Genomic DNA, 12,292 nt, shown 5'->3' with positions numbered 1-12,292 from the left:
ACATTGGGTAAGATTTTTTGGCTTGTTTGAAGAAACTGCCTTTGCGGTTCCCCTCACCCTTCATCATCAAGTCGTGGTGTTTGCTCTTTACTGCAGCTGGCTGATCCAGATCGTCATCCATATCGCTCTCATCACTGGAGTCCACATCCACCCTGCAAATGTTTCAAATAAATACCAACTGTGGACACGCAAGTTACATTTTTCTGTGGCAGACAATAGATTTTTGTTCGGTTGCAGATTATAAAGGTTGTGTTAACAGTATCATGACTCATCTCTCATTGACAGATTTCCATTTGAACAGTTTGTTTTAAACTTGGAATCTAGACCTCTATCTGCATTTCTGTTGGCTTTTTACATAATTTACTGTTTTAGTTGCCATCAGACTGTTAAATAAGATGTTTCGCAACACCAACGGGTATGAAGAATCATCACAAAAGACATGCAACTGTTACGTATCCACTGAAAATCGGATCTCTGCTGAGACTTACTCTTTTGCTTGTTCAAGTTTTTTAGCTGCTTCTTTTTTTATTTTCTCCTTTTCGAGGTATTCCTCTAGGTCCTTGCCTTCAAGCTTCACTCTTTTCCTCACCTGTCATAATGGGAAGAGGGGAAATATAGATATAGTGCAAATGATAGAATGACACATTTTGTTGTTTTCGTTGGCTCAGTCTGAATGTGAGACAGGAGCATCCCGTGGGGTAAATTCTGTCTGAAAAGATAAATCTCAGCAGTGTGTCACAGTAAATCAGCACTGTGCCTGTGGGTCCCACCTCCAGATCTAGCATCTTTTCTCCGGGGTTGTCAATGAGGTAGCGGGCCAGGGTCCCAGGTGTGGTGCGGTAGGTCAAGATGATAGCGTTTTTAGCATTTTGACACCAATGGATGAAGAGTTCTCGAGAAAAGCCAGACTCGAGGTCTGGCTGGCTGCAAAGCACCACCTTTGGGCTCGGCACCCGGGCCAGGTCTGCCAGACTGTGGCACAGGTTCAAGTGACGAAACTGGAAGGGGTTGTTTCTCCTGTCCTCAAAACACCTCATTAGCTTGTCACTCATCCACTCCACCTACAGACAAACAGGAGAGTATAAAATGTGTTATTGTGTACATTTATTTGGATTAATTCTAAAATCTGGCCATTTATCATGCTAAATTAACAAATAAGGAACAGTAAAAATAAGAAAAGTGTGAAAAAACTGTGATTGACACCTGGGACTTTGAGAATTCTACTACATTGTAGCTGACATTGTTCAGCAGAGCTAGTGGGTAAGCTCCTAGCCCAGCATCCTTTGTCCTCCAAATCTGATCCAGGAGCTGTGCCAGCTCCAGCACACGGCCGGCTGTGTCCACAGCAATAAGGACATTACCGTCACCACGAAGGGTGTCCATCACATTGGCTATGAGCAAGAAAAATACAAATATCAATGAGAATAAAAGGAGATTTTTTTTTTTTACCCATTGCATGAGTTTTAAATCTAGCAGTTTCACTTAAATGGACACAGGACAAAGAAAAAAAATAATAGTACAGTAAAAACAGTAAGAAAAAAGAAGGTTCAGTTCGTTCTTTGTCTAATGAATGATTTGATAAACATAATAATCGCTTTTATTGGCCAAGTATGTTACACACACAAGGAATTTGTCTTCGGTAAAGAGGTAGCAGAGGTGAAAAAGAATGACTTTTGAAAGTCTAACATAGTGACACCACAAACTGTCTTGTTTTTCACACAATATCAAATAAGGCATGCCCTGTCTAAGAGGACTGATAATATGGCTTCTGAATCATAATTCTGACGTCCCCAGTAGGAGTCAAAATGGAAACATCATGATTAAATTATATGTTTTTAACCACTACATAATGTTTAGTATTATCATCATTATTAATTTAATGGAATATGCTATTATAATATAGCATTACACAAACAAGTCCTGTGAAGATTACTTACTAAGGAGCTGCTCATCCCTTTGTTTGCGACGCGTCTGTACATATGTAGCATTGAAAGAGTCTGTAATGAGTAAAGAAGGACGACTGATGCTCTCCAGTGAACACCCATTCAGGTGGCTAAAGGAAAAGAAAACAATAAAACATGGCATTAACTAACAAACAACAAAACAAAATTCCACTTTATATATATGCTTTGTGCTCACATCTCTCTCTTGTGATTGAAGTCCACAGCGTAAACGATCTCATCCTCTCCGTCCTTAACAATTTTCCAAATAGTCCCTCCAATCATGTGACCAGCTGGAAGCGGCATGATGGAGAGACCATGTCCTTTCCCTGCCAAGTTAAAAGAAATATAGAAAACACTTTGGTATCTTTAGCAAACCTGGGTGACTTCTGACCTACAAGGATGTGCAACTAACTCACCCTTTAGGTTTACAATCTGAGAGTATTTCAGCTGCTGGATTTTATCAAAAGCACAGTCCACATCATCAAGGGTGAACAGAGTGAAATCTTCACTGTTGTTTCGAGACTAAGTGAAAAGAAAGAAATTATTATGGAAGCAATGGTAGTCTTCAAAGCAAGCTCTTTTATAAAGAACTCTACATACAAGACATTTCCCATAGCCCCCTCTTACCTGATAAAGATCATACATGAACATCTGACCCATCTTGTAGACAGGAATTGTTGCATAGATAGTACAGTTTAAACCCAGTTTGCCCACAGCGTATGGCAGGGCTCCCAGGTGTATGGGATCAGGGTGGGAGAGGAGCACAGCATCGACTTGATGAACATATCTGAGGAGGACAAATAACATTCACATTCAAATCACTTGGCACACTTTTGTCCAAAGCAATATACAAATGAGGTACAATTCAAGCCACAGTAGGACAAAAAGTGCATCGGCACTCAGTTGCACGGTTAACCTGACATGAGTACTTAAAGTGCACAAGTGCATACAATGGGTCTTTTGTTTAGCTTTTTTTATTAAAGGCAGAGCGGGAGTCTGCTAAATAAACTGGGTTTGGTAACTCATTTCACAAGACAACGAACAAGACTCATAAACCTGAATGAGGAAGTTTAGATAGATGGGTGCTGAGTGTTATAGTACTCAAGGTAAGAAACGACCAATGCTTATACAATGAGTTGAGCAGAATACTCTTTCTGATGTTACATAGTGCGAAGTGACATGGCCATGTCACGGATGCAACAACCATCCGTTAACTACAACCGGCTATGCTGTACAAATGCAACATGTTACAGTTGGTCATCAATCATATCCGGATCGTTTTCATTCACAGAAAGGGGGCAATGGGTGTAAGCAGAGAAGAGATGCTATAAATACCGTTTCATAGCATCAATGACGTCCACTGAGAAGTTCTCATCCCATCCACAGTCCAGGAGGAAGCGGAATTCATCCACCTGCAGCAGGTAACAGAGGGCCGACTCCTCCTGAACCCCTGACAAGGCAGTCAGCTTGATAATTGACGTCATTTTTCTTCAATTATCACGCTGAAAGTACAAGCAGATTAGCATTAACCTAGATTTTGCTGATCGTAACGCAAAATTAAGCTAATAAACACAACACACCACGTTAAGTGCTGTACCTCAAACTCATTCAATTCATTCAACCTAATTTACAGAGGAAACGAGCAAAACGATGGTCCTATAGTAAAAATAAACTGAACGATGTGGTTATTGTCTCTGTAACGTTATAATGTTGCACACGCTCATCCAAGTTACCAAGCAAACTGTCTATTTAGCATGCTAGCTATTATATATTTTAGCTCGTGGCTGTAAATCCCTTTAATCAACAAAGAAACGTGCGACGTACCATTAAAAATGAAATACTATAAATCTTCATGCGTTGAAATAGAAGTATCTACAATTACTTGAAGTTGTTATGATTCCAACATTAGGACGTTGTAGCTAGGGATGTTGAATAAAGTATTATCATAGAACGTCACACACTTGATTAGCAGACATGTTTGCCGCTACATCATGGGTGAAAGGGCAATAGGACGTACCCATTATGGCAGTGTGAATATAAAAATCATTTTAGTGAAACAATACCTAATACTAATTTTTACCATAATACATAAAGATAAATTTGCTTTTATAGAGCTTTAATATTTTGTAACTGATATAATAGCGACTGCAAGGCCACTACAATAACGTTTTTATGTTCAAGTGACCACCAACATAGCTGCAAGTTGGTAGAGTCCAGTGCCCTCTACCTAGCGGATGAAGAGCTGAAGGCTACAGCTTGGTGTAAACAGTACGTAATATTTATGTATTTAAATGTCGAGTCTCTTTGTTATTCTAGTTATTGTATTGTAACATGTTTACCCTGCTATAGGCAAAATAATTATTTTAAATGACAAACCATTTTCAATGAAAACCTGACATCGACTGCTAATGCTAGCTAGCTAGCTAATTGACTAGTTAGCCAGATGCTGCTGCTTGTGGTCCTGTTACATTACTTTTCTGTAAACAAATAGTCCATCCAAAGGCTATCAATAGTTATGACTTGTCATATGCAGTTTTAGTTATGTCGTCCTGTCAGTTCCCAATTAGTAATATGTCCAATCAGCTTTATTGGTTCCATATTAGTTTGTGGAGGCCCTATAAAAAGAGGTGGACCTAATAGGTAGATCTGTGGGTAGGATGGGGAAAGTTTAAGAATTTTATTGTGGGGTTACCTATTAATCCTTTCAGAGAGATTAGTGTGATACCAGCTTTTCCTAAAGATTATAATCACTTCCTCCGATTTTCAGTGTCTTCAGACATTTTTAAATGGATGGATTTTTATTTAGTGGCAGGTAGAACAATCTATTACATATGGCTTAGACCTGCCAGCAAATGGTAGAAGGTAGCTTTGTCTCATGTCACGTAGGTACTTGAATTAATTCAGTTTTCCTCTTTCTTACCTTGAAGACGTTGCACTGGTTTTATTGGCAGGGGCCATGATAATCAGATCCACAAGGTTTAAAGCAATATTGTATTTGTCAATGTCATTTTTTAATAATTGTATCAGCTTTAAGTTTGTGGGGAAATGGACAGTTCAGTCACTCTCCATTAGTGTTAATGTATTTGACCAAAGAAAAAAATGCCACAGAATAGTACATAATGTCTTCTGCTTATTTCTCTAAGGAACCATGGTCAACTTTGTAGCACTTGTGCGTGAGCACTGGGTGAACATATTGGTCCCCGCGGGCTTTGTGATTGGATGGTACCTTGACAGACTACAGGATCAGAAGCTGACAACTTTCAGGAACAAAAGTGCTTTGTATAGCAGGTAACAACACATAACGGGCTTCCTGAAGGAAAACAGGCCTCTTAGCTTTTTATGTCAAAATCACGTGCTAATGTTCTCTGCTACTGTATACCCACACACAGTTTGGATTTATGACTATGCATTTTGTGGATAGTTGTTTTGAGTCTGCAGGTCACTGAAACAGAACAATAGTTTTAGATGTTGTAGTAAAATATCAGTTGCTCAATATACAGACACCTCAACCAAACATTTGAGATGACAGCTATTTCACACAGTAGTAGCAAAATATGTTTATAACCTCTAGTATTGTGATAGTAAGCATTCTAATAACTATGTAAACAGGATCAGTAAAAGTGAAACAGGATATTTAATACAGTTTTTCAAATCAATTAATTAACCGCCATAAAGTCATCTAATATCCACCTTGGTCTAGGCAAATCTTATGTAACATTCAAATTTCTCTTCTCTGTAGGGAGCTGAAGCCTGGTGAGGAGGTGACTTGGAAGTAGACTACCCCTACCTTGAAGGTGGCCTGTCAACGACTGATGGGTGGCCCTCAAATCAGAATATTTAAGATGATACCTATACCTCTTCTGTTGAGTTTGATATATCAGTAGTCTTTGAGTTGTGTCAGTAATTAATAAACATGCCCTTTTCATCAAAATCATTTGGTGACTTTGGTTACATAACACAGAATCACTTCATTAAAAAAAAAAAAAGATTTAATTGATGCTGAACGGGAAACAAGTTCATAAAACCACCCAACTAATTACATCTACTTGGGACAATAAGTGTTTTTCATTAAAGATCATATTTTGTATAAAGGCAATCTGGATCTGCTCATGCGGTCATGATGCACGACTGAAGAATCTGGTCGCTACAGGGGTTGTGCAGTGTGGATGATCCCCTTCTCAAAAAGCTGCTCAGCTAAAGCAACCTGGGGGAAGAAAAAAACTATGAGGCTAACTCAAACAAACTTCAGAAACATATACTCATTTATGGATATCTCTTGATCCAGTTAGATTAAAATGATAAGGGTGCAATCAAGTAAATGGCTACCAATAACTCAAATTGTTACAAAAGACCCAGCATCCCCAAAACATGACTTCACACAGAAAACATACCTTGTCCTCTGTAGCATCACACGGCAAGTTTCCCACTGTCACAAACTTTGGATATGAATGTATCAGAAATTCGATTGCATCAGTGTGCTGAAACGAAAATGATTATTAGGCTCTGAACACATCATTAGGCCACTATGTTCAACAGATGAGATTTGCACAGAGCTTCCAATCTTTACCTCTGGTTTTATTTCAAAACTCTTGAGCTCCTCTTTGTGGTAGATTCTGGAGTTGTCTGTTGTGTAGTACAGGTGAACAGCTTCTCCGTCACTGCATAATCTGGTAAGAGAAGAAGCCTATAAACTACCTTTTTTTTTTTTTTTTTTTTTTTTTTACATAGTCTTTATTTCTGCTTTGATGGATCATTAAAGCAGAAATTCCTAACATATAGTCAAAGATACTATACTCCATATTTTGAATAGTTTATTCTAACCCCACCTGGTGTGAACATGCTGTGAAATGCAATAAAATTCTGCATTACCTGGCACACCCTGCACGGAGGACCCTTACTTGGGTTTGGGCATTAATGTGTGCACCCACATCAATAACTTGTCCGTCCTCCCACCTAGCAGGTGCTCCTTGAACACTGCTGGCTAACTCGTCTGTGGAAGGTGGAGTACATTTGTTACAGTGAAGCATTATGTATCTCGCTCATTCACAGGACATCCTGTTTTATTCAGAAACATTCACACTTTAATGCCTGAGAATTTCCTGCTCTCCAACTGCACTCCTGAATTGAGTGTACTGGAAATGAGATGATTACAGACATCATTTACCTGGTGTCAGCATGGGAGGCAGGCAGTCATGCAGGAAATCCCTGGCTTTCTGATCCACAGCAGCGTCAACTGGGGCATACTTTGTTAGCTTCTTCATCAAGCTCTCAATTTGTGAGAAGAATTGTGCCCTGCGTGGGTCATCCTACACATAGAGAACTTGGGTTGCTGGTGGATAATTCGGTAAATAGACAAGGATGATGGCAGGAAGTGACCAGTAAAATAAAATAACTGATTAATGACCTTGTCAGAATTCTGTACTCCCATGTACATCAGGTAGTCCAGAGGCAATCCCTGTCTGAACTCCACATTCTCCTCCATTGCTATTTCTAATGCTGCCGGAACCACCTGAAAAGAGGAGATTGAAACCTTTGGCAAAAATAAACTGGTTGTTCATCTGTTTATTCATTTATTTAGAATCCTTATGACAGCTAATTAATATGTGCTTTCAGTTTGTGATTGTGGAAAGCTTTGCATCTTCATTTTATAAAACAGTCAATAGAGCAGTTCATTCTAAATTAAAATTTATATGATAACCCACAGGGTTCTTATATTTTGAGCATTTACTGCTGTTCTGTTTTTCCCTTATGCAATCAGCTGATTTCTAAACTAACACAGTGGGAGTTGTACTAAAATAAAACCAAAAACGATTTAACACATTGGTGAAGCATTTGTGTTATCACCACTCAACTAGAAGAATTGACTTGTTCTGTATTCCTAAAATCCTCTGCTACTGTAAATAGAAAGATTTGTCTGTGTGGATAAGAGTTTTCTGCGTTACAACAAATGTAAATGCTGACATAAAGTGGCTGTAGATTAAATAACCCTCATTTTACTGTAATCAAAACTGGAGTATTAAAGGGAAAATCCCACTGGTTATTTCACTGTAATGTTATATCAATAAAGGCTTGATATAAGAAACAGGCTGGCACCTGCTGTCTTGTTTATGTATATATACATCTAGACTTCTGAATACAGCCTTTGTCTCCATCTGTTAACTGTCACAGTAGAGATCAGATTGTTTTACCTTCTGTAACAAATCCCCCCAGCTGTTCTTCTGGTAAGAGGAGATGGTGATGTGCAGGGAGTGAGCCTCTGGGAGGCAGTAACCCTGATGGATGAATCCTCGTGGAAAGTAGAGAAGATCTCCGGCTTCTAGCACCACTTCCAGGATCGGCCTCCCAATGTCTGCCTGATCGAAGTTCGCTAGGGAGGAAACACAACACTGAGAAATGACCGCTGTCTGTGTTACAGTTTATCCACTCCAAAAAGACAACAGCGCCATATCATCAGCTGTGCAATGACCAAGCAGTCTCTCAGTAGATGTCTAAAGCCAATAACATCAAGATTCATCTGTGAATCTTGTTTACAACCAAACTGAAACAAAGGGTTTTTACTACAAGAAGCAAACCATAAATTATATAGTGTATAAACAGTGTATACTGTATGTTTATTTTGTTACTCACGACTTGAAAGTACAGGCAAATTCTCATCTTCTGTCCTGAAAAAAGTAAGAAAAACAAGATCACATTTCTAAGTATCAATCTCTCACACATTAAACTAAGGCTGGATAAAAATTCAAAGAAAACCAAAACCCCAAATAGAGACTACTCCAACTACTGGGAAATCATTTAGTGCATCATGAGCCACATGTCAAAGAAAACCAAAACCCAAAATAGAGACTACTCCAACTACTGACAAATCATTTAGTGCATCATGAGCCACATTAGGTAAATCTGCATAAAAGCATCCTGGTACATCTGCGACATGGTTATCCTGGATCTGTTAGGCTGCTTTTCCGATCCAAAAACCTTGCTGCCTCACTACAAATCACCAGGATTAAACAAATAAATGAAAAAAGCTGAGTGAACTCATCTTGTTTATATCTAAAGCATAACTAGATCAGCTACCTAATGCAAGTGATTAGTGCACAGGACTTCAATCTCAGAATGTTGAAAACATCTATTGGCATTATTTTTCTGTATTTGTTGGTGTGACTTTATCTTGGTGCTCCTCACTGTATCTTACCTTGGGTTGTACACTCTCCAGCATTTCTTCCCCTCCAGCTGGACCACAAATGCCTCAATGTCGTCATAATGTGGAGCAAAGCCTTGTGTTCCAGGGGGTGTCAGGTATCTGGTGAAGAAAAACTCACATTTAATACTCAAACAAAAACTGAAATAGCAGACCTAAATGTTTCCAGTGAGTTTTTTTTTTGCCTGACATACTTACACATTGGCTCCTACCATGCTGCCAAACTGCTCCTGAAGAATGGACAGCACGTTCCACACTGTTGAGGAGAAAGCCTGGGGATTCAGCATGCGGAGGGAGCAACCACTCTGGGAAATTGAGATACAATGGTGATTACTAGTCTGCGTGGATGATGCAGTGATACAGTTAATGCACGGGGCACAAAATAACTTCTAGCTTGCAGCATAATAAAACAAAACAAAATTAATACACTGCTTGATACATAAACGCATCTGTTTTTTTTTAATGAAGGTGGTCTGAGTGAGAAGACACTTTATTGAAAGCTGGTGCAGCTCATTTGCAAAGAGCCAATTCTTAGGAATGTAATCATAAAAATGCATAATTACTATAATTTTACATTGAAAATAATGACAGTGTTTACATATTATTTGACTTCCTGCTTCACTTTATCCTCTTTACCTCATAGAAGGCCCACACAGTGAGAGGCAGAGCTCTCCCTGGAGGATTGTGCGTCTCCCTCTTGCCATTAGTGTAGCTCGTGACATCAAGGTTCACTCCGTACTGAACTTCCTCCTTAAATTAAAATGTCCAAAACATGTATTTCAGTGTGAAAGAATTTTGTCTTCGTTCAAGTTTTCTATGAACTTCTCCAGTACCACAAGACAAATTCTTACAGTTAAAACTGGTGACAGAACACAGAAGTAAAAAGAAAAAAGAAGAAACATTCCCACATTACATACAGAAAAGTATTTGACTCACTTTTACACTTTATGATATATAGTCATACCTTGTCTGTCTTAAGGATAACAGACTGACAGTTTACAACACAGGTAGAAAAACTGCAGACAAAAGCAGGATGGGCAAGTGTCTATGATCCTTACCTCCCTTAATATGCGATCAAACTCTGCTGTGGAGAACAGTCCCTTGTAGTAATTTGGATTCTTATGTTGAACAAGAATGGGCTTCTTTTCCCAAGTGTCCCTTCAAGAGGAAAATCAATGTACAATTTGGTGAAAGTTCCAGCAAAAGAAATCAAACTTTAGATCAGATGTTGTAATTAATTTAAAACCTATCCAGAGAAAACCATGCATCTTTAAATTTGGTGAAGTAAAGTACCTTTAGAGGTGGAGAAATTCCTCATACTTTCTATGTTAAATAAAGCTTTAAAAACCAAGTAAGCTGAAAAGTTCACTGTCACAAAGCAGGAGCAGAGAATGACAGAGAAGGAGTTATGGCACTTTATCTTCACCCATTCTAAATGATCCTACAGGCAAGAGAGAAACACGGCCAGCATTACCTGAAGAAGCTTTTGGCAGGAATGGGGTTGATGAGCCACTGGAACAGTTTGAATGCTCTCTCTCTGCTGTTGTTGACTCTGGCCAGGTCGGCGAGCAAAGCATCTAGAGCTTCACCATCTCTGGTTACACATTCCTCCTCCTGCTTTTGAAACATATAGACTCCATGATATAAATGATAAAACGACTGACACTGTCATCACAGTGAGGAAAACAATGTTGAAATTCAGATAAACAGATACTTTTTCATGAACGTAGCACCTCCTGGCATCGATCTTAGCACGTACACACTTACTTCTGTATTGGCCTTAAGGTTCTCCTGTCTTTGTGCCATCTTCAGCTTTTTTCGCAGTTTGCTCTTTTCATTCTTTAAGCGAAATTTAGCTGTGTTGACCTTCTTGCTTGCAACCGTGGTCTCCCTTTTCTTTTTATTCTTAGCTGCTACCTAGAAAGACACAGAAGTTGACATGATATCACACTTTTTTTGCAGGACATGTATTGAAAGGCATTTTGCTGAAAAATAAGCATAAACGTCATTGCCAAATATTTCAAGAACACAAGGAACTCGATTCCAGCTCAATGCCCCCCCCCCCAAAACAAAATAAATACACAATATATACAAGTTAAAAGAGCAGCATAGACTAGCTGTTTTAGTAATTAAATTGCCACCAGGACTGTGCTATTTTCAGTAGGCTACTGTTCGTCCTGCAGCTTTGACACAAGAAACCACACAGCCACTAAACCAGAGCAATAATGTCGTAGCTACACTAACCACATTATTTAAATACCGTCTACCTGCAGTGAAGGCTTCTTAGCAGGAAAAGCCAAATCTGTTGAAAACGTCTGATACAAAGCAAAAGCTGACATGTGTTTGCTCTCCATTTTCCATTTTACATCATCACTGTGCGACTGCTGGAGCCTCTCCTTCTACAGCTATTTGTGTACGTTTGCCTCATAATGAACTCACTACCGCCACCCATAGACTCACAGTGCAAGTCACAGCTTACTAACGTTTGTATTATAAGCTAATGCTCCAAATACAGTAGTTGAAAACACCCCAAAATGTATTGCAGTAAAAAAAATTTAAACGATATGATAAGAAAAAGTACATATAAAAAAAGGGGAAAACAAGCTTTAATTAAAACAAGCTTTTTAAAAAGTAAAAAAAATATGAAAGAAAAACAGTATTATTGTATTTATTTTTCCATTTGGCTGCAAATAGCAAATATAAAATAATAAAATTCCAATTGTAATAATTGTAATGACAAACAAAAACAAACAAAAAAATATTTTTTGTTGGAAGATGATGATGATGATCATGTTTGCAGATATTGTTGTTGTGTGTACCCTACATGTTTACTTATGTTAACTAGACAGTTTTTTCTTTCTTTTTTAATTTGCTATTGGTTGTGTTATTCTGTTAATTTATATTGTATATGTGTATATTTGTCCTTATGGATAAATGGCCGATTATGTAAAGTTATCCCAGCGTGTATAAAGTTTGTTTAATGTTAGGACCATCAGGTAGACGACCTGAATGTGTTCTACTGCAGGTTTGACAATCAACACTCCCCCCTCACCCTCCCCACCTCAGACCCAGCAGCCACTGTCCTGACAGTCACCACCTTTCCCCCCTGCCACCCACCTCTAACAGTCTGTGAAAAGGATGTGCGTGGCCTCTT

General features: G+C 38.7%; 3 protein-coding genes across 7 annotated transcripts in view; 1 reads left to right on the top strand and 2 right to left on the bottom strand.

The window, feature by feature from the left end:
* cpsf2 (cleavage and polyadenylation specific factor 2) overlaps positions 1-4,097 on the bottom strand; it is a 7,727-nt gene extending 3,630 nt beyond the window's left edge. The window contains 11 exon segments of the mRNA XM_020603990.1: position 1; positions 4-152; positions 489-589; positions 771-1,061; positions 1,204-1,391; positions 1,938-2,053; positions 2,140-2,269; positions 2,360-2,465; positions 2,571-2,730; positions 3,279-3,445; positions 3,826-4,097. The exon segment at position 1 is cut by the window's left edge and continues 51 nt beyond it. Of these exon segments, the coding sequence (XP_020459646.1) occupies position 1; positions 4-152; positions 489-589; positions 771-1,061; positions 1,204-1,391; positions 1,938-2,053; positions 2,140-2,269; positions 2,360-2,465; positions 2,571-2,730; positions 3,279-3,427 (1,391 nt within the window). The 5' untranslated portion in view covers positions 3,428-3,445; positions 3,826-4,097.
* ndufb1 (NADH:ubiquinone oxidoreductase subunit B1) lies at positions 3,276-5,929 on the top strand. Of its 4 annotated transcripts, XM_020603995.1 has the most exons (4): positions 3,276-3,364; positions 4,125-4,211; positions 5,087-5,231; positions 5,683-5,929. In XM_020603995.1, the coding sequence occupies exons 3-4, from the start codon at positions 5,092-5,094 to the stop codon at positions 5,717-5,719; spliced, it is 177 nt and encodes a 58-aa protein (XP_020459651.1). In that variant the 5' UTR covers positions 3,276-3,364; positions 4,125-4,211; positions 5,087-5,091; the 3' UTR covers positions 5,720-5,929. The 4 variants fall into 4 exon arrangements, with proteins under 4 accessions (XP_020459651.1, XP_020459652.1, XP_020459650.1 ...); XM_020603996.1 differs by lacking the exon at positions 4,125-4,211 and having other exon boundaries at positions 3,312-3,364; XM_020603994.1 differs by lacking the exons at positions 3,276-3,364; positions 4,125-4,211 and adding an exon at positions 4,604-4,755.
* A 2-nt stretch (positions 5,930-5,931) lies between these two features.
* riox1 (ribosomal oxygenase 1) lies at positions 5,932-11,541 on the bottom strand. Of its 2 annotated transcripts, none has more exons than XM_020603992.1 (15): positions 11,406-11,541; positions 10,906-11,055; positions 10,613-10,752; positions 10,197-10,296; positions 9,775-9,888; positions 9,337-9,443; positions 9,133-9,240; positions 8,571-8,605; positions 8,132-8,310; positions 7,348-7,452; positions 7,108-7,249; positions 6,813-6,933; positions 6,511-6,610; positions 6,335-6,421; positions 5,932-6,147 (listed from the first exon to the last, which is right to left on the bottom strand). In XM_020603992.1, the coding sequence occupies exons 1-15, from the start codon at positions 11,490-11,492 to the stop codon at positions 6,088-6,090; spliced, it is 1,635 nt and encodes a 544-aa protein (XP_020459648.1). In that variant the 5' UTR covers positions 11,493-11,541; the 3' UTR covers positions 5,932-6,087. The 2 variants fall into 2 exon arrangements, with proteins under 2 accessions (XP_020459648.1, XP_020459647.1); XM_020603991.1 differs by having other exon boundaries at positions 5,937-6,147; positions 10,613-10,755; positions 11,406-11,539.
* Between the last annotated feature and the right edge of the window lie 751 nt (positions 11,542-12,292).

Source organism: Monopterus albus, unplaced genomic scaffold (genome assembly GCF_001952655.1).
Source record: "Monopterus albus unplaced genomic scaffold, M_albus_1.0 scaffold63.1, whole genome shotgun sequence".
NCBI lineage: Eukaryota > Metazoa > Chordata > Actinopteri > Synbranchiformes > Synbranchidae > Monopterus > Monopterus albus.
Note: the sequence above shows the minus strand (reverse complement) of the source record. Positions and strands in the feature narration are given on the sequence as shown.

Excerpts from the sequence above, each read along its gene's own strand:
- ndufb1 (XM_020603993.1), top strand. The coding sequence starts at position 4,796 with ATGGTAGAAGGTAGCTTTGTCTCATGTCACGTAG. Across the intron at positions 4,830-5,086 it reads CTTTGTCTCATGTCACGTAG|GAACCATGGTCAACTTTGTA; the intron begins GTACTTGAATTA and ends TATTTCTCTAAG. Across the intron at positions 5,232-5,682 it reads AAAAGTGCTTTGTATAGCAG|GGAGCTGAAGCCTGGTGAGG; the intron begins GTAACAACACAT and ends TCTTCTCTGTAG.
- riox1 (XM_020603991.1), bottom strand. The coding sequence starts at position 11,492 with ATGGAGAGCAAACACATGTCAGCTTTTGCTTTGTATCAGACGTTTTCA. Across the intron at positions 9,444-9,774 it reads CTGTGTGGGCCTTCTATGAG|AGTGGTTGCTCCCTCCGCAT; the intron begins GTAAAGAGGATA and ends TCAATTTCCCAG. Across the intron at positions 6,611-6,812 it reads CTCCGTGCAGGGTGTGCCAG|ATTATGCAGTGACGGAGAAG; the intron begins GTAATGCAGAAT and ends TTCTCTTACCAG.